General features: G+C 38.4%; 1 protein-coding gene across 1 annotated transcript in view; it reads right to left on the bottom strand.

Moving 5' to 3' along the window:
- The window catches only part of LOC144976979 (adenylate cyclase type 2-like), a 116,114-nt gene that overhangs the window by 21,102 nt on the left and 72,606 nt on the right, over positions 1 to 22,406 (bottom strand). The window contains exons 11-16 of the mRNA XM_078921636.1: positions 20,882 to 21,023; positions 20,219 to 20,374; positions 19,679 to 19,734; positions 18,195 to 18,275; positions 15,919 to 16,089; positions 13,262 to 13,346 (exon numbers count right to left, since the gene is read on the bottom strand). Coding sequence (XP_078777762.1) covers positions 13,262 to 13,346; positions 15,919 to 16,089; positions 18,195 to 18,275; positions 19,679 to 19,734; positions 20,219 to 20,374; positions 20,882 to 21,023 — 691 coding nt within the window. The remainder of the gene's footprint in view (positions 1 to 13,261; positions 13,347 to 15,918; positions 16,090 to 18,194; positions 18,276 to 19,678; positions 19,735 to 20,218; positions 20,375 to 20,881; positions 21,024 to 22,406) is intronic.

The raw sequence follows: 22,406 nt of genomic DNA, 5'->3' as shown, positions 1-22,406 counted from the left end.
TCAGAGGAATAGATCATCCAAGCCCATCAACTGCCTGGAAACGTAAACTTATGAACCTGACATATTATCATAAGTTACGTAAAATATTCATATCTCTATTTGTAACTGCCACGATCACTGTTTATCTCTTTTAATTAAATTTCATCATTATTTTTATTTCATTGTAAACAAATCGTTAATTGTTTTTCATTTATAGTAACTAGTAAATTCTGGGGCCTCATTCTACATAGATCTTTATGCATAGTCGAGTAGCTCTTTACTCACTTGAGACCATGACATTTTGGAGGGGACACATATAAAGAATTGAATTTATTTAGTTACATATATCTATTTCATCTAACTTTAAAGTTTAAATTGTAAAACTCTTAATTGCCCCACTTGATCATATTTTAATTGAACTCCCTATTTACAGGATTGATTTTTTTTTCCTTTTCATTTCTTCATTTAAATGGAATAGCAATTTATCCATTCATTCTTTCATTCAAATTGAATAGCATTTTATTGATTCATTCCTTCATTCATTTATTCATTTATAAATTATTCATTCATTCATTGTTCATTCATTTATTTATTCATTCATTCATTCATCCATTCATTCGTTTATTCACTCATTTATCCAATCATTCATACATTTATTCCTCCCTTCATTCTTTCATTCATACATTATCCATTCTTTCATTCATCTATTCACTCAGTTTTTCATTCATTCATTCATTCCTTGTCCACTTTGTTATTATATCACTCATTTCATTTTGTTGTTTGCCTCATTCATGAATTGTTTTCAATATGTTTACATTCCATAACGATTCATTCACCTATCATCCAATCACTCAGTGTTGTGAACACATTTTGTAACTATTGTAAATCTTACGATATTTTATTGTTTTGTATTTCAGACATCACTGTTAAACACTCTTCAATGCCTAATTACAATTGTTGAACAACCATTGAACAAGAGAGAGGTCCCAGCCACGAACTGAGTTGGTAAATATATCCTTCATTATTCTCTTTTACATGAGTTGGGCATCACATAGTAACTATAGACATCGTGATTTGTTTTGCATAGTGATTTGTTTTAAATGCATTTTTGGCATATTACTGTTACCGAAAACCACTTATATATTATGTTCTGAAAAGTGAGTCTTTAAAAACTAAATAATAATAAAAGGAGTCTACTAGCCGTCGTGTTATATTTAGTGATAGATAACTTGGGATTATTTTGGCATCCTATTATTGTTATCACACTCTAGTATATTAGCGTCATTGCGAATAATTGTACACAAACTAACGACGAGTCACACACATTGGTGATACATTTTTCGTAGTAACATAGTTTAGAGTACACGCGATTGACACATTGTTATTGACACAAGTCATAATAACTCCGCATTGTATTGACACATTGCTTTATAAGATATAACGATAAAAGGCATCAAATTCAACATACATAATAAGTTGAAATAAGAGAGAGAGATTTCTAAAAATAGAACAGTTCATTCCAGTAAGTGTAAATAAATAAAACAGTCAGTAACAGTATCCTGTCAATATAATATATATAAAACATCGTAACTAATTTATTGCAACATGGAAGCATATAAAAGATACTTAAGTCTCGCAAAGGACTTAGAAATACCCCAGGAAAGAATATTTTCATGGTGCGAAGAGAAAGTAAAAGAAGAAAAAGAACATGAAGAAAGAATTCGTAGAGAAGAAAATGAAGAAAGAATTCGTAAAGAAGAAAAAGAACATGAAGAAAGAATTCGTAGAGAAGAAAATGAAGAAAGAATTCGTAAAGAAGAAAAAGAACACGAAGAAAGAATTCGTAGAGAAGAAAATGAAGAAAGAATTCGTAGAGAAGAAAAAGAACACGAAGAAAGAATTCGTAGAGAAGAAAAAGAACACGAAGAAAGAATACGTAGAGAAGAACGAGAAGAAAGAGTCCAAGAAAGGGAACTAAAAAGACAAATAGCTTTAGCAGAAGAAGAAACCAAAAGGACCCAAATGATGCTGGAAATTGAAAAAACAAAAACCGGTCATGAAAGAAAACATAATAATAGTGATGAATTTTTCGTGAAACTTCCACGCATGCCAACATACGATGAACGCTCAGACTGTCTAGAATCCTTCTTACACCGATTCGAAGTTCAGGCTAAAGGTTATCGTTGGCCAGAAAGCAAATGGGCCACAGCCTTGATTAACTGCTTATCCGGAGAACCGCTAAAAGTTTTCTATACATTAACAACTGAAGATGCAGATGACTATGGTAAAATTAAAGACGCTCTACTAAAAGATTTAGATTAACGGAAGATGGTTACCAGGAAAGGTTTCACACTGCAAAACCGGAAAGTGGAGAAGACTTTAATACATTCGTGAACCGAATTACTCAATTTCTAAATCGGTGGCTTGAGTTGGCAAACGTAAAACAAGACGACTTTGCAGGCCTTTACTATCTCACGCTGAAGAATCGAATCTATCAAGCTTGCAACCCAGATTTAGTCGCATTCTTTAAAGAGAGAAAGCCAGAAAACTTGGACAAATTAAAAATCTACGCAGAAAACTTTAACAGCGCACATCCATTGACACCCTTAGCAGAACATTGAAGGAACCATACTACGCTGCCGCTGCTCAGAGTCCAGGTACACCTAAAGTTCAGTACTCAAATAGAACCAGCCGATCAATCACTCGGAACACGCAAGTGAAACAAGATGATCATAGTAACAAACCATGGAACAAACAGTTCAATAGAGACCATAGCCGACCCTATCAAAACAAAACAAGAAATAGCACTGACAATAATACTGAGTATAAGAAAACCAACAAACCTATAATTAAATGTCAATATTGTGGAATGAAAGGCCACACAGCAGACAAATGTTACAAAATCGTGGGATATCCGAAAGAAACTGCAAATGCATCACTCCAAACCAGTGTAAATAATCAGACACGAATAATGTCAGGAGAAAATATAAATGTGTATTGCGTGAAAGGTATGTCACTTTTAACACAAACTCACAAATCAGGATCGCTATTTTTTTGTGAAGGCAAAGCTAATGGAACTGATTGCAAAATATTGAGAGACACAGGATGCAGTACAGTAGGAATAAAAGCATCTTTGATCAATGACGAAGACAAAACTGGAAAAACGGTACAATGCATCACATTCAGTGGCACAGTCGAAACCTTTGAAACAGCTAACGTGTACATAGAAACCCCATACTATACAGGAATAGTGGAATGCTGTATACTTCCCAACCCCGTCGCTGATGTTATTGTTGGCAATATAAAAGGTCTTAAAGACAACCCAACAGATGTAAAAGAATGGTCATTAACCCAAGAAACAGCTTGTCTAGCAGAAACAAGAAAGATGACTAAGACAACAGAGAAGCCAATGACTATTTCTCTAGAACCACAACAATTTGACAGGAACACGTTCATTGAAGAACAGAAAAAGGACCCGACTTTAACTTCATATTTCAATATCGCAAACAAAGGGACGAAATCAAAAGTTGAATACATCATTGAAAAAGATATTCTGTTCAGGTTACATAGGAAAAGAAACAAAATAGCTAAACAACTGGTCACGCCGAGTATTTACAGAAACAAAATCCTTGGAATAGCGCACGATTCAATAACTTCTGGACATCTTGGGAGCTCTTCCACATTGAAGAGAATATCCGAGAATTTCACATGGCCTGGAATTACTAAAGACGTCCGAGAATATGTGAAATCGTGTGACACATGCCAAAGAAGAGTCGCAAAAGGCAGAATACCAGATTGCCATTAGAGACAACCCCAGTTATTGAAAAAGTTTTTCAAAAAGTTGCAATTGACATTATAGGCCCTTTAACAAAATCAGATAGAAACCATACACACATACTAACACTAGTCGATTACGCAACCAGGTGGCCAGAAGCGATAGCATTGAAATCAACTACATCGGATCACATAGCTGAAGCATTGATGACAATTTTTACCAGAATAGGCATACCAAATGAGATACTGTCGGACAATGGACCCCAATTTACATCACATATGATGCATGAAACCATGAAACTCATGGGAATCCAACACTCATTCACAACTCCCTACCACCCCCAAGCAAATGGTCTTTGTGAAAGATTTAATGGCACTCTAAAGAATATGTTAAGAAAAGTGTCAGCAGAAAAAACCAGATGATTGGGACAGATACTTACCAGCAATCCTATTTGCATATAGAGAAATACCCCAAGAATCTACAGGCTACTCCCCATTTGAGTTGATGTATGGACGATCACCTCGCGGCCCGATCAATATAGTAGCCGACATTTGTAAAGGGAATGAGGAGGACAATAACGAAATTATGTTTGCTTACGAATATGTAAGAAACCTAAAAGACAAATAGAGGACACATGTAAGCTAGCACAGGAATCCGTCACTAAAAAAGCAGAGAAATACAAGGAATACTCCGATCGAAAAAGCAAGTCATGAAAATTTGAGATTGGTGACAAAGTACTAATACTCTTACCCGATGACTCGAGTAAACTTTTAGCTACATGGAAAGGACCATTCAAAATAACAGCAGTAAAATCTAATGTTAATTACGAGATTAAAATTAACAACACAACAAAGACATTCCATGCAAATATGCTAAAAAAATATTTTGATAGAGACACAGTGTCGCAACCTATGTTTACTAATATCGAAGCTTCAAATGCAGGATTAATCATACCGTTGGTCATGGGACACAGACACCCGAGACAGAAAAACAAACAAAAATCGCCCAATTGCAACCACCTAAGACAAAAAAAGAAGTACGCAAAGTACTTGGGCTCCTAAATTTTTACAGGAATACATTTACAACTTCGCGCACATCGCGACACCGCTAACAAATCTGACAAAGAATGGGTCACCGAACAAAATTGTTTGGACAGAAGTGTGTCAGAATAGCTTTAACCAATTAAAGGCATTACTCTGTTCAGAACCAATTCTTAAATTACCCGACATATCAAAAGAATTTGTTGTAAGAACTGACGCGTCTGATAAGGGCATCGCAGGTGTACTATTACAGGAGCATGAGGGAACTCTAATGCCTTGCTTATATGCAAGCAGAAAATTATTGGACAGAGAATCACGATACTCTGTAATAGAGCGTGAAGGACTAGCCATCGTCTTTGCTTTAAAGACATTCAGCAGATATCTACTGCTAAAAGAGTTTGTGGTCGAAACGGACCATAAACCACTCACGTACATAAGAAATAACAAAATGAATAATAGTAGAGTACTAAGGTGGAGTCTATTTTTGCAAAATTACACTTTCAGTATCTCTCACATACCAGGCTGTGAAAATATTCACGCCGACCTACTTTCTCGATTAGTATAAACACATGAGAAGGGTATAACTTAACCTCCCATGCATACTGTTAGTTACCTCGCAAACTATGCCAAATCAGAACGCACAATTTCGATAATTTTATTTGTAAACATGATGACCCAACTTAATGTAACATTGAGTATTGTTTGGATATATATACCATACCCATTCATGATTTGGGAAATCTTCTCTTTATCTATTATTGTTATGAATTTTCACTCATTTATGATTAATAATTGAAATGTCAATATTCCATTTACATTTTCATTCATTTCATTCAGAAAATTACCTTCATATCATCGACTTAAATCATGCTTCATTACCATCATTATTGTTTATCACAATGATTTGTAATCACATTGCCATCATGTCGTTCATCACAATGATTTGTAATCACAATCTTTCATTGTTATTGTCGCCCATTCATATACCTACGTTAATATAAACATTTCCATGTCTAGTTAATAAATAATTTAATTGTAGCACAAATCATAACAATGGATTAATGCTAGAGTATCATGATAGTAAATTTACTTCCGTTTGTAAAATCTATCTTTCCCATAATGGTTAAAGAGTATATTTTAAACGTGGGTGGGGGGTGTCACAGTAAAGATTGTTCACAATTATCTTATTAAATTTTATTTTATTAAGAACTGAATTCATCTCACTCCAGTTATATTTCGGTAGGCTTAGATAAACTTTACCTTCTAATATTAGATCGTCTTTCCTTTTATAGCCTTCCCTCGAATTAATTTCTAATTAGTGAATACTTTTCGTTCTACATTCTGTCACGTAGCCACTTATTATGTTTGTTTGTTTTTAGGTGTTTAACGGCGCTTTCGACACTATTTAGGTCATTTAAGCGCCCGTTTCTGTTTTTTATCAATCTTTTATCGGCCCTGAGGGGCCATAGCTGATCAAAACGTGTACTGTTGTAATAAAATCTTTATAAAATCATAATAGTTACATGTTTGTTGAGTAAAAATATCTATTTACAATTTCTGCAGGAGTTCACATTCCTGCAGATACTTTAAAATTGTAAGCGGATCGACCGACTGGAACAGAGACTTCAAGTCTCTGTTATCATAATGTTGTGACCTTATCTGTTCTAATTCTGTACATTCAATTAAAATGTGTTGAACTGTGAGGTCACAGTTACATGTTCTGCAGAGGGGTTTTTCATCCCTCTCCAGAAGGAAACGGTGAGTGAGGGCAGTATGTCCGATCCGGAGTCGAATTATTTTTACCTCGTCTCTTCTTTTTAGCCCCGAGTTGGGTCTTGGGCCGAGGTCACTTTTAATTTGTTTTAATTTGTTATGTACATCTCGACTCCAGGATCGTTCCCATTCCTTTCGGACATGTTTTTTTATATTGATCTTTAAATCCGCGTGTGGGATTTTACTGCCCTCTTGTAATTCTTGGCTCACCGCCTCTTTTGCCAGTCGATCCGCTTCTTCGTTCCCCTGGATACCCACATGACTAGGTACCCAGAGAAAACAAACTTTCTTTTTCTTAATAAATAATTTATTTGCACCTTCCAAGATACTTATGAGTCTTGGATCGGTGCAATAAAAATTTGAGACCCCCTTAAGTACGGACAGCGAGTCAGACAAGATCAAGAATTTATTTTTATTCGATCTCTCAGCCAAACGGAGAGCATTTAGGATTGCTCTCGATTCCGCTGTAAAGATCGAAACATTTCTATCCAGGCGAAGTGATCCTGTGCCTTCCGATGAGTGATAGGCACATCCTACTGCATCTGCGCTCTTTGAACCATCCGTAAATATGTGAGTATGGTTTTTGTATGTTTGTAATATTGCTTTTAGTGTCTGTTTGTAAATATGTGGGTCTGTTTGTGAATTTTCCAGTTTTGTTAGGTCCAAATTTATGTTTGGTCTATGTATGGACCATGGTGGTGTCTTTGCCTGGACGTATGGATGTATCCTATCTAGACTGATGTTCATGTCTGCGATGTCTTTTTTTATTCTGCAACCTAATGGTGGTGTCATTTTTGGGTGCTTGCGAAATTTTTCTTCTAGTGTCCTATCCGTGTAGTGTACATGTTTGTGTGCTGGGTTGTCGTGCAGCGATGTGACCTTAGTAACATACTGGAGAGCCAGTTTTTTCCTCCTGAGATGGAGAGGTGGCTCATCTGCCTCAGCATAAAGGCTTGCCACTGGAGAAGTGCGGAAAGCCCCGAGTGCCAAGCGCAGTCCCTGATGATGAATTGGGTCCAGCATGCCTAAGTAGGATGGTTTTGCAGAGCCGTATACAAAAGATGCGTAGTCCAGTTTTGATCGAATAAGGGTTCGGTATATCTTTAGAAGAGTGTTTGTGTCCGAACCCCATTCCATGCTCGACAGAACTCTCATTATTCTCATTGCTTTCATGCATCGCAGTCTGAGATCTTTGATATGGGCGAGGAAATTTAGTTTCCTATCAAAGATCAAACCCAGGAATCGGGCTTCGTCCTTTACCTCAATTCTGGAATTGTTGAGATAAAGGTCAGGCTGTCTAATGCAGGTGCGTTTTCGGCAGAAGTGGACAGCTACTGTTTTTGATGGGGAGAAGGAGAAACCATTGAGATTTGCCCACTCCGACAGTTTGTTTAGTTGGAGTTGTAACTGTCTCTCAATGGTGTCCATACTCGATTTACTTCGATAGCATACAAGAAAGTCATCAACATATAAGGAACAGTCAACATTCTGTCTCATTGCATTCACTATTGAGTTTATTTTAATCTCAAACAGAATGGGAGACAGAATGCTACCCTGTGGAACTCCCTCTTCCTGATCAAATGGATCAGAAAAGGTGGATCCTGCTTTGACCTGAAAGGATCTGTTGTTTAAAAATGCTCTGACAAACATTGGAAGGTTTCCTCGCAGACCAAGATTGTGCAGATCTTTGAGGATTCCGAATTTCCAAGTTGTGTCAAAGGCCTTCTCAAGGTCAAAGAAGATTGCTACCAAGTGCTCACCTTTGGCAAAGGCCTCACGAATGAAGCTCTCTAGTCGAACAAGGTGATCAACAGTTGATCTGTTCTTTCGAAAGCCACATTGGAGGTCGGAGAGGGAGTTGTTGTGTTCCAAGTAGAACATCAGACGCTTGTTGACCATTTTCTCCATCAGCTTGCATAGGCAGCTGGTGAGGGAGATTGGTCGGTAGTTTGAAGCGTCCGAATGGTCTTTCCCAGGTTTTGGGATTGGAATCACGGTGGCCAGATTCCAACTAGGTGGAAAAGTCTGTGTTGTCCATATCTTGTTATAGATATTCAAAAGGACAACCAGACTATCTTGTGGAAGATGTCGGAGTATTTCATAACTGATGTTGTCAGGACCCGGTGCTGTGACATTTGTGTCACGGAGGCAGGCACCCAACTCCTCAAGTGTAAATGGTTTGTTGTAGTCTTCGGTGTTTGTAGATGTAAAGTTTATTGGTGTGTTTTCTGCGTTTTGTTTATGGCGCAGAAATTGTGGTGTGTGGTGTGCAGACGAGGAGCTGTGCGCCAGCCTCTCGGCCAGAGTGTTGGCAATTTCTTGTTCTGTTTCAGCCACGGATCCATCGGGACGTGTCAAGTGATTTAGTGAATCACTATCGGATCCCTTCAGTTTTCGTAACATCTTCCCACCCTATTCAGGGGTGTCTGGCTATTTATTTTTGAGACAAAGTTTTGGAAGGATCTCCGTTTGTTTTCTCGGAAGATCTTCCTACACTTTGCTCGTAGTTTCCTAAATGTTGCGAAATTCTCAGGGATTGGGAATCTCATCGCTTTCCTGTATGCTTTTTTCTTCTCCCGTAGGGCCGCTCGACATTCCTCTGAAAACCAGGGATTGTGTTTTCTCGGTCTACCAGAGGTTGTTGGTATTGTCGAGCTGCAGATATTTGTTAAAATATTTTTGAATTTGTCATAGCTGTCCACCTCTGTCGTAAGGAGTCTGTGACACTCCTGTGAGAAAGTTTCCCAATCTGCTCGCCGTACACTCCAACGTTTGGGCTGTGGGGCCCTTGAAGTCGGGGTGATGTCGAGGCAGACTGGAAAATGGTCAGAACCGTGATCGTCATCGATCACAGTCCAGGAGAGATCTGGAGCTAATGTAGGATCACAGAAAGTGAGATCGATGGCAGACGTGGTAAGATTGTGAATATTTACCCGTGTTGCCTCGAGACCGTTTGCCAAGTATACATCCATTTTCATTATGAAAGCCTCCACTGCCTTTCCCCTCTGGTTTGTGTCTGTGTTTCCCCAGAGAGGACTGTGAGCATTGAAATCTCCCATTATCACATCGGGAGGGGGGAGTTGGTTTAGAACTCCCTCTAGCTCGGCAGACTGGAGGCGATGATCTGGTGGGATGTACACAGAGCAGATGGTGATTGGTCTGTGCAATGTCACTCTCACTGCTATTGCCTGTAGATTTGTTTTCATTGGTATCAAGCGGTGGGGGGTGCTCTTCTTCGTGAGAATCGAAACTCCCCCACACGCTATCTGGCCATCAGAGTGAATCAGATGATTGGCCGTATATCCTTTTACTGTGTAGTCGTCTGCTGGTAATTTTGTTTCCTGCAGACAGACTACATCAGGATTCCTCTGGAGGAGGAGGTCCAATTCTGTTCTATTTGATCTGATCCCTCTGATGTTCCAGGAAATTAATCTTGTCTGACTAGGTATCCTAATTTTTTGTGGGGAGGTTAGGCAGTATGCCTGCCTTCAACCCTTTTACTTTTATTCTCCTAGGAGGAGAGACTTCCATAGGAGAAGGAGGCCCTGTGGAGGGCCTCTCGGTTTTTTTAGGGCTGAGTTTTTTTGAACCCTTGGGATTTTTAGGTCCCTCTGGGTTCTTAGATTTTTTGGGGCTTTGAGGCCCCTCAGGGGGATTTGTGGATCTCCCGACTGGTGTTGGTGGCTCCATATTCTGGGAAGGGGTGGAGTTTTGTTTTTGGGGGGATAGAGAGGGCTCACGGGAATGGAGATGGGGGGTGGGTCCAACATCCACGCCCATGAGGGGGAGAATTTTTTTGTTTGGGGAAGGAGGGGGGGTGGAGGTCGCCTTGGAGGTGGATGTGGAGGGGGCTGCAGGTTCCACATCTTGAACCTCCAATGTGTCAAAAAGATTTTTTGACACATTTGCGACCTTGTTTTTAGGTCTTGATGGCTTTTTCTTTTGAGGACTGTCTTTTCTAGTCTGTGCGATTTTGCCATGGCTGTTTTGGTTATTACCAGCAGCCCTGGCAACTTCTGCATAACTCTTGGCAGAAGCAGCGACCTGCCGAGGGGGGCAGATCACTGCTTTTGCCTGAGCAAACGTACCGCCGTAAGTGGCTCTGTATGTCAAGATTGCCTTTTCTTCTTGCCACTTAGGACAATCTTTCGAATGTGCTGCATGCTTGCCTTGGCAGTTCAGACAACAAGGGTCCACTTTGCAGTTTTCCTCATTGTGGTCTTCTTTGCCGCAGCGGGGGCATGTAGCTTTACGGCGGCAGTTTGTTTTCGTATGGCCGTACCGGTGGCAGTTAAAACATCTCATGGGGTTCGGGACGTAAGGCCGAACCTCCAAGTCGAGGTATTCAATTCTTATTCTCGACGGGGGTCTCGGGCTGTCAAAAGTCAGGATCCAGGTGTTGGTCTGGATTGTGCTGTCGCCGCGGCGGATGCTAACCCGCCGAGCTTCGACAACACCCTCCAGTTCCTCAACCATCTCCTGCTCCGAACAGCCTACCAGATCTCTGCTTCTTATGACACCTTTTGACCTATTGAGGCTCCTGTGAGCCTCAACGGTGACTGGGATGTCAGAGAATCTGGTACATTTCAAGAGGTTCTCACTCTCTTGTCGACCCTGCACTTGTATCATTAAAGTGCCAGAGTTGTTCCTGTTCACTGCCTTTGGTGTACCGGCGCCATTTGCTTTGAGTGCCTTGCTGATGGTGAAGATACTCAAAGTGTTCAGTTTGATGTTTTCCTCATTCGGTTGAATTACCAGGAACGGCGAGAATTTTGGGGTTGCCATTCCTGGTAAGTCATCAAGAGTCATCGGGGCAGTTATCTTTCTTTTTTTACCTGTCTGGGGTGGGGCTTTAAGGGGAGAGTTTTTATTGTTTTTGGCCATGATATTTATAAGTTTTTATTCAACCCGGCTATATTGTGCCCACTAGCACGGCTCAGTCCCACACTTGGGGGGTAAGGCACTCACCGAAGCTATACTCCTCAAGTCTGGCCTCCTCTTGTCCTTTCATGGTCCTTGGGAAAAAAAAAAAAGGACTCGAGGGGTGGAGTTGGGGGACGTCCCGCCTCCAGGCCTTTCTCTCGGATTGACCCTAATCTTTGCGTTGCACAAAGACTGACTGCTGATTCAGAGATGACAAACCATGATTAAAAAGAAATTTCATGGGGGACAGGAACTAGATATGGTTTTAAATCTAGTCCTTCCAATCTCTTTGCCTAAATGGAGGGGAGTGCCAAAAAATAGATTTGGCATCTCTGCGTTGGGTAGCTCGGGCCATCTACAAGGTAGGCTACCCACCCGTCTTTAGAGAAGCGTCAAGCCAAAGAGGAGTGTTGGGGTAGAAACACCTCGCAAGGTGAACCCCCTCAGCCTCCAGGATCAATAGCTCCTCCTTATCGGGGTCCTCTCGGAACTGCGCACCCTCAGCAGAAAGGTGCCTGCTGTGCAGGATTTGGAAAGGAATATCTCCTCGTTGAACCTATTTCAACGGTACAGGGTATAGAGATACTGGGGGATAGAAGACAGTTAAGAAGGCTTGTTTTCCTCCGTTCTTTCTCTCTCTCTGTCCTGGCAACTCAATTTTGATAAGGAAGGGAAATTTGGAATCATTGGGGAAATGGGGTATGGAATGGAAATCATAGCTCAAATATGGTAAAAGGGGGTGGGATTTGTGCTATGCCATCGCCTTCCCTTGCTCTCTTTAAACTGAAACCGTCATTCCTCAAAACATCTTTTATATACTACGTTCTTGGGATTTGGGGGGAGAAAAAGTTTGGGGATGATTGCCAGGACAAGAAAAATAGCAAAATGGGTGAATGAAGCCATTCTCATAAAAAGGGCTGGGGTGTGGGGGGTCTGTGGAGCCACTGTGTCTCTCCATTTTTCTCTCACCAGTCGTGTGGTTTTTCGTTGGTTACCACCAAACCAGAATGGCTCTTTTAGTCGCCTTCTACGACACGCATGAGCTTACGGTGGCTCAATTCTTTTCCCTCTCAGTTGAGGGACCCCGGAGACCACACGGGGTGTAGCCACTTATTATAAAAGCTGATAGGTCTAACACTCTACACTCACTTTCTCTCCACAATCTATGCCGGACGGCCAGTCGCTCTATTCCTATATATATACTGGAAGATTTTTATCTTTTGGGACTTTGTAGATATTATATCTACACCATTAAGACGCCGGAGCTTTTAACTTTGATTGTATAATCTTCAAGGATCAAACCCAAGCCCGCTGTACTACACTATAACCTCTTTCCAATTGCCTGGAAGCGGAATTTTACGAGTCCAATCCTGTTATCAGAGGAATAGATCATCCAAGCCCATCAACTGCCTGGAAACGTAAACTTATGAACCTGACATATTATCATAAGTTACGTAAAATATTCATATCTCTATTTGTAACTGCCACGATCACTGTTTATCTCTTTTAATTAAATTTCATCATTATTTTTATTTCATTGTAAACAAATCGTTAATTGTTTTTCATTTATAGTAACTAGTAAATTCTGGGGCCTCATTCTACATAGATCTTTATGCATAGTCGAGTAGCTCTTTACTCACTTGAGACCATGACAATCATCAGTATTATTTTTTTATCAGGGGATGTGGAGTCTTGGTGTCCACGGCGGTCAGTTGACCCAAGAATATAATGTGTAAACATCGGGCCGAAATTGTTTGGGTCTTTTACTTACAAATATAGTTTTGAATGATGACGCTGACAGAAATCCGATGAATAAAAGCAATCCAATGGAACTGATGGTGTACACAGGTATGGACCTTGAAAGGAAAAAGAATATCAAAATCTTAGGTAAACATTTATTCACATTATGTCCATAAATCTTGCTTCTTGAAAAGCTCGATTTGAGAGATAATTTTCCCCCAAAGAAGATCTATGTCATGTTTCCTTAATATAGCATTTTTTTTCTTCCTTAATGGTTTTATATAATATTCAACGGGTTAGAGTTTTTTTTAAAAGTATTATATAAGAGGCTTTTGCATAATCTTCATTTTTTTTTTGGAATTAATGCAATAACTTTATAACATGTGCATAGAACTATTTATTGTCATGTCTTTAAAATTTTATAAAAATACTTAATTATGAATTTTAAAAAAATATTATTGGTAACTTTTTAGAACCATTTTTTACCAGTTAATAATTGAAAAACACATAGCCTACATATTTTCCAGAAAAACCTCCTTCAATAAATATCGATCGATTTAAATGACCCTCATCATGTTAAAATACTCTCTCCCTCTTTTGAGAGTCTTTTCCAAGACGAGGGTCATTTTAATCGATCGATATTTGAAGAACGAGTTCCTGGCCAAACTTGTAAATAAGATTTCTACCAGAGTACGGCAATCAATTAGTTAAATTGGATGAAAATAAAAATTAGATAAAATTTTTCATGTTCATTTTTTGCGTGGAATACAACTGTCAGGAGGTCCTATTTTATCAATGAATGCAACTAGCGCTCAATCTGGAAAGCAAGGAGACGACAGATTATCTTTTGATTTGTTATTTTCTCAGAATTATACTGGATGAAAGGGAAGGCTCTGCAATATACACCTCAAGAGGAAGCGAGGCCGTCCCAAGGAGACCAGGAGAAATACAATGGTGAGAAATCTAAAGCAGAGAGATCTGTCCCTCGATGGTGCCCCCAAGAATAGCAGCAGGCAGGACCAGGTGGAGATCCCTTGCATCGCCTCGAGTGCCAGCAGGGCCCCAGAAAGGATTGGGTTTGAGAGATAATGGATGACATATGAAACCTTTTCTCGGGCGACGACATATCACTGATATCAATTAGAACATCAGGCAAGATTGAACCAGATTGACTGCTAGGGGTCTCTATTGGACTGACACTCAAATAATATCCGTCCCTGTATATACCCAGTTTTCATTCACGCTCGAGGGAAATGATGTGTGTGAGGTACCAAAAAAGAAACAACTCCGGGTTGAGACTATTGCTAGAATTGTCACCATTTTCAACATGTGTTCAAGAAGAAAAACTGTAGGGGGAGCCATCAACCCCACTCAGCCAAAACGGTGCAATTACCCAACTCGAGCACTTACATGTTATTCTTTCACATAAGATTAGAGTGAGGCAATAATATATGTAAAATCGCCTCACTCAAGGAAACAACACCGGGACCGGATTGTTGTGACTATTGTCGAGCACCCATTCACTGGTGCCACAATTACAATGAACTCGAACACCAACGTTGTATTCTCTCATATTATGTGAGTAGAGTGGGGTAATGTGTGTAAAAGCGTCTCACCCAAGGAAACAACGGCGGGGTCAAGGTATTGCCACAGTTGTCAACAATCCAGAACGCCATTATTACAACAAACTTGAACAATAAAATGGTATTCTTTCAGTGTCAGTGCATGACATAATCCGTCAGAAGGTGAAAATTTTGTATTTGCTTTTTTGCATTTTCTGAAAGGATATGCTCCCCAAAACATTTTAATCTTTATTTGAAGCAAATCAAGCGATTTTTCATGAAGTTATGGTCAAATGTATGGTGAAGATATCCAGCGACTTTTTTCAAATTTCACACTTTTTCAACTTGACTAGCTGTAAAAAATATTTAGAAGTGAAATTCTAACTAGCTTTGATATTTCCCGATGATGTAAAAAAGGGTTGAGTTAATCATTTATAACAAAGACTCATTTTCGATAATAATTGACCATCTAATTAAACGTGGCAATATCTGAGTTCAAACCTCTTCACCATCGACTGATTATGTCATTCACTGTAACTAAATAATTATTACTAGAGTGAGGTAATGTATGTAACTGAGGCCAGCGTATTGTGACCATTGTCAACCATCCATCCACCAACCGCACAATTACAACAAACTTGAACACCAACTAGGGTATTACTTCATTCTATATGAGTAGATCGACATAATGCGTGTAAAAATCGTCTAACCCAAGGGAACAACCATGGGGCCAGGACATAGCAACCATTATAAGAATTGAGCTTTGATATAGCGCAAAATCCACTAAACGTGCTCAAAGCGCTTTACAAGTGGTCGCTGGCCAACAGCAAGTTTAACACGTAGGACGGGACTTGACGCCTGTTAGGCGATATTCAATTTTTTTCGGACAGAGACAACGCTGTTAACGGCCAGGTACTCATTTTACACATGCGTACGGTGAGAGAATGTGAGTAAAGAGTCTTTTCCAAGGACTCAACTATGCGCCGAGCGAGGCTCGAATCCAGTATATTCGGATCCGAAATCGAATGATATACCACAAGACCACATAGCCAGGGCATTGCAACCACTGTCAACCAATCACCCATCTATTAAAGACGCAATGACCAAAAGCAACTGACAAACTCACCTCGGCAAAATGATGACTTGAATTGTGAAGATGAAGACAAAGATGATGAACGCGATAAGGAGGGAGAAGAAGAACATTTCGTCAGGCAGGGATGAATAACTCTTTTCTGACGATGGCTCTACGAACGCCAGACTCAAAAAATGCATATCCTTGTGGGCTTTGTAGTTGAAGCTGTTGATTTGTGTGTAGAAATTATACCATAATCATGAGAATTGAAAGAAACAGGGAAGTACCAGAAGAAAACAGAGTACGTTATCTCACCATGGCCACACCAATCTCTCTCTTTCTCTCTCTCTCTCTCTCTCTCTCTCTCTCTCTCTCTCTCTCTCTCTCTATGTATAAAAATAATAAATAAATAAAATTCTCTTTATTTATACCATAGGGAAAATTTGGCCCAGTGAAGACTGGAATAATTCAGGCGTCAGCCGCAGTGCAGCGTCGCAAATTAAGCTAGGGCGAGGTGACTTGCTCAAGGCCACACAGCTCAACGGCGGGTGATCGAACTCGGGAACGAAGCAAAGACCGTAACGCTGAGCCACGTTGTCCATATATTAATATATAGAGGTGCCTAAATGAGTCAATAAATGGAGATAAAGTTAAAGGGAGCAAATCTGACTCATGATGAACAACACAAAGCAAACGACGTTTCGGCCCTTGGCCTTTATCAAGTATTCTGTGTTTACTTAATAAGGCCAAGGGCCGAAACGTCGTTTGTTTTGTGTTGTTCATTCATGAGTCAGATTTTTACCTAGACTCTAACATCATTGATATCAAATGCACATTAAAAATATCTTTTACAACATATATATATAGCTGCAATAGGACTCTAACATAATTGATATCAAATGAACATTAAAAAATATATTTTACAACATATATATCGCTGCAATAGGACTCTAACATAATTGATATCAAATGCACATTAAAAAATATATTTTACAACATATATATCGCTGCAATAGGACTCTAACATAATTGATATCAAATTCACATTAAAAATATCTTTTACAACATATATATCGCTGCAATAGGACTCTAACATAATTGATATCAAATTCACATTAAAAATATCTTTTACAACACATATATATCGCTGCAATAGGACTCTAACATAATTGATATCAAATTCACATTAAAAATATCTTTTACAACACATATATAGCTGCAATAGGACTTAGGCTTTATAAATGATTATATACATTATGCTATTGTTGATAATGATGATGATGATGATGATGATGATGATGATGATGGTGGTGATGATGATGATGATGATGGTGATAAGATGTAATAAGAGGATGATAATGATGATGATGATGATGATGATGATTATGATGATGATGATCATGATAATGATGAAGACGAGGGTGATGATGATGATGATGCTGATGATGATGATGAAGATGATGATGAAGATGATGATGATGATGGTGATAAGATGTAATATGATGATGATGATGATGATGATGATGATGATGATGATGATGATGATGATGATGATGATGATGATGATGAAGACGAGGATGATAACGAAATTACTGAGTATAGAAACATGATGTCAGTGTCAATACATCAATCAATGATTAAATACGAGTAAAATTAAATAATACGAGTATTTTGTCATAAAATTGGAAGAAACAAAACATAATGCTCTCTCATCAGTGACGTCTTATAATATTTGACTCATATCTTATAAATTAAGCTTAAAATTATTTTTAAAGTGTCCGCTTCATCTGACAAAACACCGTTTGGGTTGATTTGGCACATATAATATTTTGCGACATGAATCATTGACCTCTTAAGCTATTGTCAGGATTGACTTTATTTCATCTGGACTTTACATATCATAAAAGAATCAATTAGTCATTAGTGATGAAGGAAATGATTGCGTAGGAAGTAGATGGGGAAAATGTGTTTTCTTTTTTCTCGGTCAGGTAAATTATGGTGAAAATATTTTCTCTGGCAGTGTGGTTAGACTGATTTGAAAATGACAACAATGCTAATGACCACGACAACGACGATGAAAATGAGAATGATTATGATGATGATGATGATGATGATGATTATGGTATGATGATGATGATGATGATGATGATGATGATGATGATGATGATGATGATTATGATGATTATGATTATGATGATTATGATGATGATGATGATGATGATTATGATTATAATGGTGATGATGATGATGATGATGATGATGATGATGATGATGATGATGATGATTATAATGATGATGACAATGTTGCTGTTGCCCTATACCATATTCACCTATTAAGATTGATGTTGTGTAGTCTTTCTTCCAGCCTGGTATTGATTTCGTCCTGGTCAATTCTCGTGGTGCCCATTAATCTGATGGCGTGGACATACAAGAAAATATATTGATAATGTAGTAATCAAAAGTCAAGAAATAAAAAGGATGTTGAATTATATAAAGCTGCCTAAAATCAATTGAAGAGAAATGTAAAATACAAGTTATAACAAATTACTGGACCATGCATGTTTGAATGGCATGCTATGTGGTCTAGAGGTATAACACTCGCCTTTGGATCGGAAGCTCCTGAGTTCGAGTCACGCTCTCAGCGGCGCATAGCTGAGTCTTTGGGGAAAAAAACCCCTCTTTACTCATATTCTCTCACCGTATTCATAAGTAAAATTATGAGTACCTGGTCGTTAACAGCGTTGTCTCTTTCCGAAAACTTGTAATATCGTCAAGCAAGCATTATGTCTCGCCCTACATGTTAAGACTTGCTGTTAGTAAGGGACCCTTTGTAAAGCGTTTTGAGCACGTTTTGTTGATATTGCCCTGTATAAAAGCTCGTTTTAAAATTTTATTTTTGAATGTGAGATCCAAACTACAAGAGACAAATAGAAAAATAAAAAACAATATGGAAAATTATACAAGAATGCAATGACATATGTAACCCATCGGCTCAAGAAAGTAGTCATATACGGAATAAACATCATGCTTTTAACTGAATACTGAGTTTAACTCTCCTCTTACCGGTCATAAAATTTTTTTCCTCAAAACTTCACAGCTTACCAGCACAAAAAATACATTATTTTTCACTCAAGCACAAAAGCAATTGACGTCTAAGTAGATTCCTATACGTATTTTTTTCCAACATAGTGTCTAGTATGTTTTACCGTGAAAAAAAACTTTCAATCTTGTGATATACAAAATTTAGGAGGTAGTCATTTTTCAAAAACAAAATTGTTCGAGAGTAAAGAAAATTCCTGTGTTATATGAGCTCTGAGGTAGAGCACTGACCTCACACGCAAAGGAAACGTCAAAAGTCCAGGGTATTCAGTTCATCCACTGTTGGATCTAGCGTTAAGAACAATGCGCTGGACAAGAGTCTCATAAAAATGGTAATTTACAGTTGAAATTGTGTATAAAGTGATTAACGGAACAGAAACTGGGATAAATTGCGGCTTAATGAGCCCTAGATCTATAGATAGTATGCGCTTGGTTAAGAATCTCACAACATTGCCATCAGGAAGTATAACGGACCAACGCACAAAACGCTGTGTAACCATGAACTTTTATAGTGATAATTACTCGTTATCGTGGATGGCAAAAAACCCCCCAATAACAAAGACATGAGTGACGTCATCTTCATACTATCAATTGCTCTGAAGGTCTACCTGTAACCGGTTGACCTGTTTCGAGCAAGGACTATCGCATTGGAAAATCATTGTAACTAGCCTAAGTCTAGCTAAAGTCATTTCCAAAAAAAAAAAGCCATACATACCCTTGGTCCATACCGGATGAGTTCATCATTACACTAGAATCAATCAAAGCAAGGCTCTGTGGAAATATATTGTTTGATATGATGACACCAGAATAAAACCATTATCACTACGAATATTATCACCATCCTCATCATCAATATTATCTCACCATCATTTCCTCCATCAACATCATCCTTATCAACATCATCATCATCATCATCATCGTCGTCGTCATCATCATCATCATCATAATCATAATCATCATCATCACCATCATCATCATCATCATCATCATCATCATCATCATCATCATCATCATCATCATCGCCATCATCATCATCATCATCATCATCATCATCGTCGTCGTCATCATCATCATCATCATAATCATAATCATCATCATCACTATCATCATCATCATCATCCTCATCATCATCATCATCATCATCATCATCATCATCATCAACATCATCATTAGCATCACCACCATTATCAACATCCAAAAATACCCAAAACAAATGAAAAGAAAAAACAAACCTAGTGAAGTAAATTCAACATACCGTAATACTGAGGACTTTGGAGACCATAGAACTAGTCTTCAGATTGGCGAAAGGCTTATCAACATGCCATTTGTCCAGATACTTTGCAACAAGTACTGATTTTCTCATTCCTCCTCCCAGCTGGTATCGAGTCTTGCCCAGTTTCCTATTGTGGTTCTGTGTAGAATGAAAGTGTAATAGGTTAAATATACAGCTCAAAATCTAGTCCTACCTTTAATGCCTCTAGGCGTGTGTAATATAAGGACTTTTTGACCTTTTGCATCAATAATAAAATCCCGAATTTATGTCACAATAATGATTCGGTTGATTTTTCCAAGACAATGATTACTTTATTAATGTATTTAATCGTTTTGGTTATAAAAACTTTACCGTGGTAGTTGAAGTGATACTTGTCAGAAACTAAACACGGTAATATTATTCGATGTTAAAGAGATATCGAAAATTAGGTTTTTTGACCCGATAACAAAACACCAAGAGTGCAACAACATTAACAAAAACAATAGCAACTACAACAAAATGATAGCAACAACAGCAAAATCAGAACAGCAGCAACAACAACAACAAAAACAAGAACAAAAACAACAAAACACCTTAACAACAACACAACAATAACAACAACAACAACAGCTACAAAAACAGCAACAACAAGTGCATAAATCGTACATGTCTTCTTTCAACAGGAACGACCAGATAGGTCTCCACTTGGTTTTCTGCCAGAAATGGACTCCTCTCATGACCTTTGCCAGCCTCTACATTGTACTCTCCCTCTAGGAAATTCAGTGTTTGTTTGGAGATGTGAACTCGACTGAAATACAGAAGAAAATTAGGCAAACAGAATAGGAAAAGATCATATGATTTCAATGACAAAAATCCCAATTTTAATAGAAAGCTGGATTTACAAATAGGTTTTGATAAGGCAGTTGATAAAATATTTACAAAAAAGGGGACCCTGCTCACCCAGCAGTGATTGAGTAGTTGGGTCCGTAAGATCTGGCGGAAAGTACTTTGCCATAGACTAATGTCCTGTTAAAAGGGTAGCAAGTAATTGTTAGTGTCCGTTTTTCGCTATAGAAACAGAGATAACTCCGACTACATGGACATTATACTTACTTACTTAAGTCCTTCAGAGCCATTCGGCCCTTTAGAGCGGGAGTTTATCACAGTTTCTATAGCGTGAAACGGACAATAGCAATTGCTTGTTATCCGTTGGATAAGATGCTAGTTTATCGCAAAGTACTTTCCGCCGAATCTAACAGACTCTGCTACCCTTGGACCTTATAGTTCTAAGAATTTTTTAAAGACAGTTAACATTGATGTTTAATGAATATCTATTTGAGTGCACTATCAAACACAAAAAGTCCCATTTCAAGTAATCTATTATTCGTGAGGCAAAATAGTGAAAGCAATTAGATTGTTTACTTCCTTAAAGACGTCTAGCCTAGCAGAGCTCTTATGCTTTTAACATTACGCCAACACGATTCATCAAATAAAAATATGTACTTTTTTTCGCTCAACACATACGCATGGTGTATACAGGAATCATCCATGTTGTCCAAAGTTTTTTAAAATTATAAAGAATCCTTAAAATTCTAGTAGATGTATAAAGCAATCTTGTCTGAGTACAATGCAGTTAAAATTTTAAAGATATTTTAATGAGGGGTAAAGTTACAAGTAATTTAGTAGCAATGACTATCCCGCACAAATCTTTGGGCCTCTTTTTCGCTCACGAAGTGCCCAAATTCGCGACAAAATATGGGACGAAGCCGTTTCGTATATGCTATTTTAAAAAATTAATTACGACGCTGTTTATCGATGAATATGACTGAAAGTTGGCACACAGTTAGAAGAAAGGTCATTTTAGATTATGTCAAGCGACAAAACTCGTGCGATTACCAGAAAACCGTTAAAAATAGATTTTTACTCTTTGGAGTAAAATATTTCTAAAACTACCGGGCGTGGAGGTTTTGTCGCTGACAAGGTAATACATGAACATTTCTTCTTTTTGGTTGTAAAATTTCATATGAATATGACAAGTTCTTTTCCCGTATTTTACAAAACACCATCCTAATTTGCTCTTCAAGGTTCAATCTTTTAATCCACTTATTACGCAAGATACACCAAAGGTTGAAAAAAAATTCCGAAAAAGCGTCCCATATTTTCGCGTTTTTTCCCTCTTTGCGGGTCATCC

Source organism: Berghia stephanieae, chromosome 7, assembly GCF_034508935.2.
Source record: "Berghia stephanieae isolate SIO BIC M18660-M18661 chromosome 7, UCSD_Bste_1.3, whole genome shotgun sequence".
Classification (NCBI taxonomy): domain Eukaryota; kingdom Metazoa; phylum Mollusca; class Gastropoda; order Nudibranchia; family Aeolidiidae; genus Berghia; species Berghia stephanieae.
The sequence above is the reverse complement of the archived record's forward strand: the minus strand, read 5'-3'. Positions and strand labels throughout refer to the sequence as shown.